The 12,055-nt window shown below is 40.0% G+C and overlaps 1 protein-coding gene across 6 annotated transcripts in view; it reads right to left on the bottom strand.

Annotated features, from left to right (window-relative positions):
- SLC12A8 (solute carrier family 12 member 8) overlaps positions 1 to 12,055 on the bottom strand; it is an 85,973-nt gene that overhangs the window by 21,481 nt on the left and 52,437 nt on the right. For all 6 annotated transcript variants that reach the window (XM_085873213.1, XM_085873208.1, XM_085873211.1 and 3 more), the window contains 6 exons: positions 10,427 to 10,618; positions 9,859 to 10,090; positions 5,563 to 5,676; positions 5,220 to 5,307; positions 3,329 to 3,416; positions 2,435 to 2,581 (listed from right to left, as the gene is read on the bottom strand). In XM_085873213.1, coding sequence (XP_085729339.1) covers positions 2,435 to 2,581; positions 3,329 to 3,416; positions 5,220 to 5,307; positions 5,563 to 5,676; positions 9,859 to 10,090; positions 10,427 to 10,618 — 861 coding nt within the window. The remainder of the gene's footprint in view (positions 1 to 2,434; positions 2,582 to 3,328; positions 3,417 to 5,219; positions 5,308 to 5,562; positions 5,677 to 9,858; positions 10,091 to 10,426; positions 10,619 to 12,055) is intronic.

Below are 12,055 nucleotides of genomic sequence, written 5' to 3'. Positions count from 1 at the left end.
TGTGACTGCGATGTTGACACTTCCATTTCTGCGGCGGTTATAATTTGAATCGTTGTGCGTCAGCCTTTTCATAACCTACGCCACGTCATCGTCGGCGATGCGTGCAGCGCGCTATGCCTAAGTTAGACTATCGTTGGGCATAGGTTGTGAAGGCCGATAACAGGTTCAGCAGTCGTTGGTATAAGTTATCTATAACACAACGAAACGTTCTGTGTCCGTTACTAATATGTTGTGCATAAGACCAAGTCGTTATGAATACGTCCGAATCTTTAAAAAAAACATCAAAAGTTCAACGTAAGCCAGCGTTTTACATACATTTTAATACGTTGCCATTGCTGGCTAAAACGTCAAGGTATGACTGGGCCTTAACATGGGTTTGAATCTTGGCCCACCTATACAGCGCCATTCTGGTGTTTCAGACGTCGGATGATTCATCAATGTGTGCACTGTCCCTCGGATGAATGTCAAGCTGCAAGACCTGCCAGCCGGCACTGGTCATTGGTGGATGTTAAGTATGTCAGTTTCTTTCACAAAGAGTAGGAGAGCTACCACCATGATCTTGGCCAAATTTAAAATTTCTGCCAGTGAACTGTGAGGCCTGGCCAGTCGGTTCACGAGAGATTTGTCCAAAACAAACAAAAATAACCTTATATAGCCAACTACACAAGGTCTGAATGATTGGTGCAATTTAAGAAGAAGATTAGTAATAGTAGTAGTTGTTGTCATTGTTGTTGTTGTAGTAGTCGTAGATCAAGCAAATCCTAAGATATTATCTATGAAAAGGACTTTATACTATTATTTAAGACTCAAATGCCTGTTGTTTGCTTAATGGTTAGGGTGGTGGGCTTGGGATCTTTCAGTCCTGAGTTCAAATCTTGCTCAGCTGTTGAATTAATTCCAGATGGGGTTGACTTAGCCTGTCATCCTTCTGAGGTTGGCAAAATGAGTACAAGCAGAATTGTGCTCAATAGCCCAGGAGACTGCTTTGGCAGCACTGACACTGTACAGAGTATGGTCCCAATGGAATTTAATTTAAGACTAAATAAGAAATATTTTTGTTAATCAGAATCTCACAGAGGAGAACAAAGATGGCTGTCCCATTGACCATCACGTTCATGTTTGGGTCTGTTCTTACAGAAGGGTTGGTCTGGAGTAGATCCAAAGTTTTTAGTGCTGATGCCTCTTTAAATCCAAGTTAGTACTGCATGTCAAAACTTTGGAGGTGTTAATTCATCAGAGACCGTGGAAGAGTCATTCAGAGCAAATCTGTGAAAAACACAGCACAAGCACATCTTGCTCAACAATAACTCAATGTGTGGGTGTTTAACTTGCTTGAGGGCAACAACTGCAGCAATCATCATGTGATTTTTTCATCACGCTTCCTTAGAACCGAGTTTGGTGTAACATGATTGCCTCTCATCACTGCAGAGCATAGGAAGTCCACATTTTCCACAAGCAATAATACATTTGAAGCATCATGTTGAAAGACTGAATGCAGGAGTGGTGTGTGTGTGTGTGTGTGTGTGTGTGTGTGTGTGTGTGTGTGTGTGTGTGTGTGTGTGTGTGTGTGTGTCTCCATATGCAGGTTTCCGAAGGTGGAACGGAGCCCTCCAAGGTATCGAAGTATCCACCTTCGCGTGTGTGTGTGTATATGTGCACTATTTGAGAGATCATACCATATGTATGTATGTATGTATGTATGTATGTATGTATGTATATATATATATATATATATATATATATATATATATATATATATATATATATATATACATACATACATACATACTGCATACGAGTATGAGTGTGTGGCTGTATATGGGTGTAAGTGTGTGTGCGTGAAATTTGCTGTTGTTAGCTGCTATCGCCACATGGGTGTGGATTTCGGGAGATGGAACGGAGACCTACTCCTTTCATAAAACAGTCATGTGGTCCGCCGCCATGTCTTCTCATGATGCCAACTAGTTTCTTACCCTGCTCTTATGACTTGGGACATGCTAAAAAAATTTTTTTTAGTCTGAACACCTAACCTTTACCACAGATTAAGATTGTTGTAAATTGTTATGTACCAATTCCATTGGATTAGGTCTGTGAACACATTTTAAAAGACCTTGTGATATACTTTGCTGGAGTCGGCCTTTTCATCAATTCCACTGCTACAGAGATTGTAGCAATAGACTGAGCATTATGGGATGTTTCTCTTAAATTAAAGTAGAAAGGATATAAATGAGTTTTGTTGAAGTACACTGTCAGAATAAGTTGAGTCAGAAAAATAAAGATTGCAGGAATTGCAGATACAATGTTGGCATGAAGGGCTGAATTGCCTTTTCACATACTTAGCCATTGTTGTACTCATATAAGATTCCTTGACACATTTACTTCAATATGCAAATAAAGCTTCTGTCAATTCTGTCGGTGAAATGCTTGACCATACCCCTTTTGCGAGGAAAGAAATAGCAGGAATAACATGTTCTTCTGCGATGCACTGTAAGATGCGTGGAGCTCCGTAAAGCGAAGTCATACAAGATGCTAGCGAGGAGATATAAAGCCCAATGAGGAACAAGAAACCAACCAGGGATACCTGTAACATACAAGGCACCCACTGTTAGATAAGCAGGAATAGTTTGGTGGGTTAAAAAGAAAACTACTTATTCTGAGTTTTCTTGGCCAGGCAAGAGTAAGGATACTTTGGGAACTAGAACAGCACTTGGTGGAGAGCATTTCTTCACCAGGTTGAACAGTTTACATTTTATATCCCACAGATAGGCTGGATCTGCAACCGGACATTAACTGAAATATAATCAGCTTGTTCTTGTCACCTTCCCGACTCACCCACCAAGTTTTGTCATAATCCATCCATAACTTTTTGAGATATCATGCATTATTTCGTTTTTGGCCCTTTCTCTATTGAAGGGAAGATTCACTTTAAAAAATTCTCATATCCGGATTTGGATCTTCGCCAAAATCGAATCAATTTGTCCTTGTCAAACACCCAGCCTGTCAACCAAGTTTCGGCCGAATCCATAACTTTTTGAGATATCGTGCTATATATAGATTTTAGCTGTACCTCTCAATGGTGAACAATCACATAAAAAATTCTAGTATCCGGATGGATCCAGAAACAAATCTTCACCAAAATGGAACCAATTCATCTTCGTCACAAACCTAACCTTTTCACTGAATCCGTTCATAATTTTTGGAGATATCCCACTCATAGACAGACAGACAAACAGACAGGGGTGAAAACATAACCTCTGTCCACCTTCGGTGTCGGAGGTACAATTTTACAAGGGGAGGTATGTTGAAAAGCAAGGGTTTCACGACTTGCCTTTTCAGCTATCATGAAGTCAGTGTGGAGAGCATCACGTGTACAGGTCGATCCAAGCAGAAGAACAAATACCAAATAAAGAAACCACCTGAAAAAAGAAACAAGCAAAGATATTTACTATGACATACATGGAACACTGGAAATACATGAAATGTAATGGCAAAGATCTACTATCTCGTGCTGCAGCTGTTGTGTCAGTGCTGTGACTTCCCAATTTTAGCACCTTTAAGTTTGAGAAAAGGAAACCGAGGGCCAAAGTCCTGCTTGCTGGTACATAACTCCATACCACAGGCAAAAAAACCTGTGCACCTAATCAAATCAGCTCTCACCGAAACTGCTGTGTAAAGCAACCTTCATAGTTGCTTTATGCAGCAGTTTCGGCTGGAGGATCATGGGAGATGTTAATTTATTTATATAATCCTAGCCACCTGGGTTTAGTTGATTCGGTGAGAGCTGATTGGCTATTCCCTCAATTCACAGGTGAGAGATGTGGGTGGGCCTTTTCTATATACTAGACGATCCGTGAACCCGTTGGGTTCCCGTTATGATAGCGGTTGATGAAAAAAACCAAAAAGACACGAAATTTTATTATTATTTAGTGGTCAAACTTTAACTTGAAGAAAATTTGAGCATTCACCTCAGGAGTCATCGTTCAACGAAGCACGTGTCTAAACACAATTTTATTTATTAACGAACACGGAAGTATGAGATCAAAATGGCGATGTTTATTTTATGCTTAAAAATAAATCATTCTTTGTCTGCACTAAATGTTTGAGATTTTTTAATAAATAATTTCAAGAAAAAAAAAGATAGTTCCAGCAAACTATACCGCTGAGGTTGTTTGCATTGATCAAATTCTCCTGAAGAGTACTTGACTGAATCGGGAATTGATTTTTTAATAATTTTTTTCGTTGCCCGATTTTAAGGAAACTTGATACTGCACACCACAGGTGAATGGTGAGTAAGGTGGCCGTAAAAGTTTTGCGCTATCTTGTACCGTTTTCACTGTATTTCGGGAACATACATACATACAAGATTAGAGGTTTAGTAATATATATATATATATATATATATATATATATATATATATATATATATATATATATATATATATATATATATATATATATATATATACACATGTATGGAGAGGGTGCAAATTCTCTCTGAAAATGTGTATCGTGTAGCACCACCGAGTAGTGGTGGCAGAGGGTATTACAATTTCCTTTTTTACCTGGCAATGCTGAGGTTAAAGTACTTTTGCACAGGTAAATTTGTCTTTCCCTCCCCCCCCCCCAAGAAAAAAACCAATAGAAGGGCCTGTCAATGTGTGTGAGACATTTCTAGGGGGAACTGACATCAGGATGAATGGGAGGTAAAGGTGGAGGGGGGGAGTGGGACATGAGTATGGGAACAGGAAGAGGGAGTGGGGTGGGGGATCGAGATGTTAAAGCACTCTATGTACAAGTAAATTTGTTTTTCTTCTCTTCTCCTTCTCACCAATTTTTTTGGCAAATATGACGACTAATTGGTCCATCAGCAAAGCGACAGGTAGGCTCTACTAGTTGATTGTAAATGAGCTTCAACACTTGATGTAACCTATGTAAAGTACCTGCTGCTTTGCATTGTGGGGGAAAAAGACAAAAGAGAGTTGGGAGAGTTCTTTTTGAGGTGAGAGTTGCTGTTGAAAAAGTTTTGGGAAGAAAATGGAGTTTGTATTCAAGTATTATATGCAAGTCATAAAGGTGATTGTCATACAGGCATGATGGACGGAGTGGCCTGAGCTCCTCCTGTGCGGAGGTTTCTTATTGTTATTCCTTTTAGTAACATTGAAAAAATTTCGAATTGATTTGCACAGTGTAAAATTCAATCAACAAGCATCGCATCTTACGTTATGGCGAGAGCACAAAGGGAACCCACAGGGATACTGAGTGATGGTTTATTCAGATCTCCACTCATATTGAACCCAGCCATGACCCCTGAAAGTAAAGAAACAATGTCACAAAGCACAGATTGTATACTAGCTGACAAAAGGCCTCATTATATTTCATTGCAGTTTATTCAGTTAAATTAATGGAGTAATGTTTCTTTGAATTCATAATGTACTTCAATGTGGGGATTAAACCCAACCTTTAGATTTTAACATACACAGCATTAATCATTAGCCTATTAGAAGTTTAGTTATTCCTTTGCTCAAAATTTTAAAGGACTTGTGCTCTATTTGCTTTGCTTGCCTGTTGCTGTTGGAAAGAAAATGCCAAAAACGGTGAAGAAGTTTTGGTCTGGCAAGTATTCTGGAAATGTATTGTTTCTCAGCAGTGTCTCCGAGTATCCCACAAAGCCGTTTTCTGAAATCACCAAAAAAAAAACAATGCACATATATTTATTTTAAAATGGGAGGGGTTCAGACTGATACCTAAATGCGGGGTTTGGATGGGGGGGGGGTGGCAGGATGGCCTAGGGGTACGCACACTCATCTCTCAGCTGTTTCGAATCCTGACCCAGCTATAAACTGTCATCCTGGTGTTTCATAGGCAGGGTTATTCATCAGTGCCGTCCTTCGGATGTATGTTAAACTAAGTGTCCCGTCTGCCGGAATTAGTGCTTTTCTACGGTACCTCAGTAAAAAGATTGCTTTACTCTGATTGGGAGACATTCATGTGGAAATAGTGGAGAGTTTCATCTTCCTGGGTTTTAAGATTGATGTGAGTGGAAAATGTTCACCTGTGTCTGTTCCCCAATGTTTTGTCCCTTCCACTCCCGCCCCTCTTGTCTCATGCCTCCTTGCTGTGAGTTGTGTGTTAGCTCTCATACGAGCCTCGACCAAGGTATACAAAAAAAAAAAAAAAAAAAAAAAAAAATGGGGAGAAGAAATCAATAGATGTTTTTAGCATTGGGAAGAACAACAGTGTCAGGATTGACAAAGATATCGACATTAATACAAACCAATAGGGGGCTGATGAATACTCTGGTATTTCCAGTTGCAATCTATGGATGTGAGTCATGGGCAGTGAAGAAAGAAAGGAAGGAAGGAGATTGAAAGTTTTGAAATGTGGTGTTGGAGACTAATGTTAAAAATTCCATGGACTGCGATAAGAATGAACAAATAAGTGCATGAAGAAATTACACCACCATGTACATTAGAAGTGCTGATGCTAAAACAGAAAGCGTCATGTTTTAACATCATGTGTACAGACAACGAAAGTCTGGAGAAATGAATCATGCTGGATATGGTTGAGGAAAGAAGAGGCACAGACCTTGTAATGTACTACTGTATGCATGGGGTAAAGGCTGAAACCAAGCTGTCTCTGCCAGAGCTTCTAGAAGTATAGTAGTGCAGGATAGGGATGTTTGGAGAAAGCTGATCAAGAATGTCACCAGAAGTCGGACATGACTTAACGGAACGAGATGACTCAATGATCAAATGTAAATAACAACTTGGAATGCTGATATCGTGAACGATTGGGTTTTGTAAATATGGTCCGTGTTCGCAAACTCGTTTAGGGTGCATGTTTTGAGAGTCAATCGTACGACGTCACCACGGCAGCTATTTACAGTGTCATATGACGTCACCATGTCAGCTATTAACATTGCCAAGCGGCTGCGTGGCCACAGTGGTCGTAAATAAATTGGCCTTTTGCCTTCTTTCAGGTAATGTAAACCTTCAATCCTTGTATCAGATAGTATCAGAATATAAGGTGGACCATTCTGTAGGAGTTTAGGTATAAGTTCCTTCGAGATCTTGTTGTTTTATCAGTTTTATGGGCAAGGTTGTTTGCTGGTATGTGTCATGTCATGCCATGTGGGCCCCGCACAAGGCCTGGTTCAGGATGGACTTCTTGATAGTGTACCGAATAAATGACTGATATAGTGCAGCATTTTCTATGAAAGATAAAGATAAGAAGTACTTAATGTAATCTATTTCATATATTTGCATCTTTTATGATGCTCTGGAGTTTTGATAATGGAGTACATTTCTACGGTAGCCCAGTCACACCATATTGATGTAATGTGAACATTCCAGTTCATGTAACTTGTTCTCAGATCATTCCCGACTGATCTTATCAGGATATTTATTGCATTGTGTCAGATTAAATGATTAAAGAAGACAATTGTATTGATTGTAATAAACCATATCGTTTTTCTGAAACTACTATAGCATTGTAACTTTGATAAATTTAGTGAGTAGAATTGCTAACTTAGCAAGGATTACGTCACCACGTCAGCTATCAATGTTGTTGCCAACTGGCTGTGTGTCCACAGTGGTTGGAAATAAATTGCCTTTTTGTCTACTTACTTGAGGTACAATGTTCAAACTGTGTTGTTCAAACAATGACTATGCAATCCCAGCCCATGACTGGCTAACAATGACCATTATACTTACTGCCAAGGGAAACTGGGGTCCTCTCTTTGATTGGCTTGTGGATTTTCTTCATGTTTGCATGGAATGTGTATTTTTTTGATATTGCTGTACCCACTCCCCCCCATCCCCAAGGCCTTTCTTTAAGGTCAGTGTCCCTCAAGGCAGTGTCCTGTGACCAATTCAATTCCATCAATGTAGGAATTACCCAAGTTGGCTCTGTACCGCTTAAGGCCCGGTCACACCTTGACGTTTTAGCCAGCGATGGCAACGTGTTAAAATTTATGTAAAACGCTGGCTTACGTTGAACTTTTGATGTTTTTTTTTTAAAGATTTGGACGTATTCATAGCGACTTGGTCTTATGTATAACGCATTGGTAACAACACAGAACGTTTCGTTGTGTTATAGATAACTTATACCAACGAATGCTGAACCTGTTGTCGGCCTACACAACCGATGCCCAACGATAGTCTAACTCAGGCATAGCGCGTTGCACGCATCGCCGACGAGGTCGTGACGTAGCCTATTAAAAGGCTGACGCACAACGATTCGAATCATAACTGCCGTAGAAATGGAAGTGTCAACATCGCGGTCACACCTTGGCGATCTTGCCAGCGTATGCCGACGTAACAAAAAGTGTGTCTAAAACGTTGGGGCACGTCGAATACGGTATGGGTAAGTTTGGTATGCGCGAGTAGAACGCTAAATACGCTATCATAAGTCGTAGTAAGTAGAGTACGTCAAGAAATTTTGAACATGTTCAAAATTTTACGACGTACTCGGCGTATGACACACGTTCGCATGCGATGAGGATAAGTTTTACACACGATATGTGGACGCTTACACACGTCCACAAAGGCTACTTATAAGCTACTCATAAGTCGAAACACGTCGCGGTAATGTCTTTTTTACGCGAAACTTATTTCTAACTTATGTTTGACGCGCTTTGAACCAATTCTTTACGTAGTCCCAACACACATCGACGTATGTAGACGTATTCTGGTCGACAAAAAAAAAAAAATGAATGTGTTTCTAGGTTACAACTGCCATATAAAGACGTGTTCCCAGCGGTTTTGGGAATTGGTATATAAAAATGCTGCTCATAAAAGGGGAACCCAACAGTGTTTTCGAGTCCTTTTTGAGTCGATGTCCATGTCAGCAGTATCAGTATCAGTATCAGTATTAGTAGTAGTTTGTTCATGTTGGCAGTAGTAGGTGAGTGTGAGGGGGAGGGTGTGGGTTATGATGGATCCTCCTTGCGTCCGCGTGTCCACGGGTAGGTTCATAGGCTGCCACTCAACGATTTAAAGGGCTGCATCTCCACTATTGAAAGTAGACGCTTGCGCTCAGCAATTGGAATTTTTTTTACACTCAACGACTTTTAAACGGTACCACTCAGCTAGTTTCATTGTTTACAATGAACGATTTAAATTGCTGTCACTCGCCTTTGTTTTTTTTTGTTTTTTTTGTTTTTTTTTGACGCTGGGGTTTGGAAATTTGAAACGTTTCTTCTGAACGTGTTAAAACGCTCAAACTTGACTATTTTAAATAGACGCTGCCGATGGACAATTGGAATCATAGCCAAGCTAGACATCGAAGTGTGAACATCCTCATCATGCCGAAGAAAAGTTTGAAGAATCCTGCAAATAAGTGTCCTGGCCGTGGCCGTGGACGCTGACGCAAGGACGATCCATTATACCGACGTCTTTCAGCCTATGAGTAACTTAAAAGTAACGTCTGTCGATGTGTGGCAACGATCGCGTAACGTGCCAACAACACGTTAATCATAGGTAGGAAATAAGTTTCGGGAACTCTAAACATTACCTCGGCGTGTCTCAACTTATGATTAACTTACAAGTAGCATGTGTTGACATCTGTCAACGATCGCAGACCGTGCCTACAACTTGTGGCCAGCGTAGCGGAACGTGTGAGTCATACGCCGGCATACGTCGTGAAATTTCAAGCATGAAAAAATTTGAGGACAACCGAAAAGTACGTTTAAAGCCAACGTACAACGACGTATGGCAACGTACTACGACGTATGCCAGCGTGCTCTCAATGTTATCAAAACTTACCCATAACGTATTCAACGTGTGCCAGCGTTTTAGAAAAAAAATTCAAAAATCGGCATACGTTGGCTAAAACGTCAAGGTGTGACCGGGCCTTTACCAGGATCGAGATGTGTGAAGGAGCCGGTGACAAAGTCGAGCATGGACACAGCCAGAAGCACAAGCAGAACCAGCTGCAGACGGATGACCCAGATGACCCCAGCCAGGTTTATGGCCAGCAGGCCAAGTAATACGGCAACAGCCAAGCCACGCACTGCCCACACGTGGGTCACATCAAGTGAAGCCAGCACCGACTCAGCAAAGCCAGTGACATAGAGTGCGCCGACCACACACTGCACACATCGGTCAGGGCAAGAAAACATTGCGGCAGGCTCAATTTTGCACAATGAAGGAACGTATCGATAACTTCAACTACCTTTTTATCCAAACCAGAAAAAACCTTCAATGATACACTTCAGAATGTCAATCTTTCAGTCTGTAAAATGTCACCTAGAATTAAACAACAAAGCATTCATGACATCAGCAGTCCAAAGGTGACATCCACTAATGCTACAAATAGCCATTCTGAGAGCAAAGAAAGTGCAATTGGCCACATATCTCAGCTATTTCCAGTTATAAAGACTTCTGAAGAAAAACTGACAAATATGATTCCACTCTTCTGTACTCACCTGACCGAAGACGTACAGTAGGCCTGTTGTCCCTCCAACTCGGCTGCCCAAAACAATTGCTATCATGTAATAGGTTCCGCCACTGCCAATCTTGCATCGTTCACAGATGCCAATACCAGACAGTACCGTCACAAGAGCAACCATGATTGCCAGGAAGACCATCACGACACTCAGCAATACACCGACATTTCCCTAAACAAAATACAGCACACTTATGTACTCTGCAACCCTTACTTCGATATCACAACTCACATTATATACAAGTTCATGAGGTAAGCAAGAAACAGCATAATATAGATTTCGAATGTCTTGAGTAATACAAAAAAGAAAATGCAAGACATATTAACTGAATGAGACTCGATTCATGTATTCATATTCTTTTCATACGGAGGTCTTTGATTCATCGAAGAAAAGGACGACAAGTGATGGAAGTCTTAAAGACATTAACTTGGTTCATCAAAGTGAAAACATAAAAATGAGATTTCATATTCATTGGCGAATTGAGAAAAGCATTAGAAAGATGCAATCATTAAATTACGTCTGTCACAATAACCTTAAAATTTGGTATTGCACTGTCTCGCTTCGAATGGTGTTTTAAATTTCACCAAAATAATAGCCAAGGTCAACTTATTTATTTGCAAAATCAAAATTTTTCAAGTATATTGGTCAGTTGATTTTGTTATTGTCCGTTTTTTTGTTTGTCAATCGCCTATTGCAATTCAAAATCAATAGTCATGAAACTTTGCGAAGTTCTCGAGGTCGTCCCAACTGAGAAGCCCATTGATTTTGAGGTCAATGTTATAAAATCATCATTTTTCATCCGATTGACTAGAAAGTTGAACAGGATTTGCATATTGCATCACTGAATTGAGAAACCATCTATTTTGGGTCAAAGGTCAACTCAAGGTCAAACTTCTAAAATCATCAATTTTTTCGTTGAAAATTGTCAATTTTCATCCGATTGACTGGAAAATTAAAAAACAATTGCATAGTGCCTTACTGAATTGGGAAAACAACTATTTTGAGGTCAAAAAGTCAAAGTTGAACTCAAGGTCAAACTTCTAAAATCAACTTCAATCTGAAAAGTAATCAATTTTCATCCGATTGACCTGAGCTTTGATTAAAATTGTCAATTTCAATCTTAATGAAATGGACAATTTGATGTATCAATGGCACCCTTTGGAGAGGGGGGGGGGGATTTTGCAAGTATCATGCTATGCACGACGTCTTTCTCGTTCGCTTATTCATATAAATTTGCAGTTTTACTGTTCTTTGTTACTACGAGTATTTTATCTGCTTCTTTTAATGACACTGGGTATTGGAAGATGCATCTGCAGTATTATCCACTTGTGATCTGCTGCAGCGACTGCACTGTATGCATGGAACATTGGTTTTCTTCATTTAGATCATAACAGAAATGACAAAATTTTCTCGGGGGACAGAAAGGTTGGGAATCATGAAAATGGATTAATGCATGCAGGAAAACCGGAAAAAGGCGCTGACTATTCCTTGTTCATTACTGGAATTCTGCCTATCAAACCAAGGCTCAACCAGGTCTTCACTGACTTGTCGATTTTTAGCAATGTGCCAGAATGATTGACAATTAAAAGAAACATTTCTGGAATCGAA

The sequence above is a fragment of the Eptatretus burgeri genome, chromosome 3 (assembly GCF_056783735.1).
Source record: "Eptatretus burgeri isolate ZD-2024b chromosome 3, Ebu_testis_v1, whole genome shotgun sequence".
NCBI classification, from domain to species: Eukaryota; Metazoa; Chordata; class Myxini; order Myxiniformes; family Myxinidae; genus Eptatretus; species Eptatretus burgeri.
The sequence above is the reverse complement of the archived record's forward strand: the minus strand, read 5'-3'. Positions and strand labels throughout refer to the sequence as shown.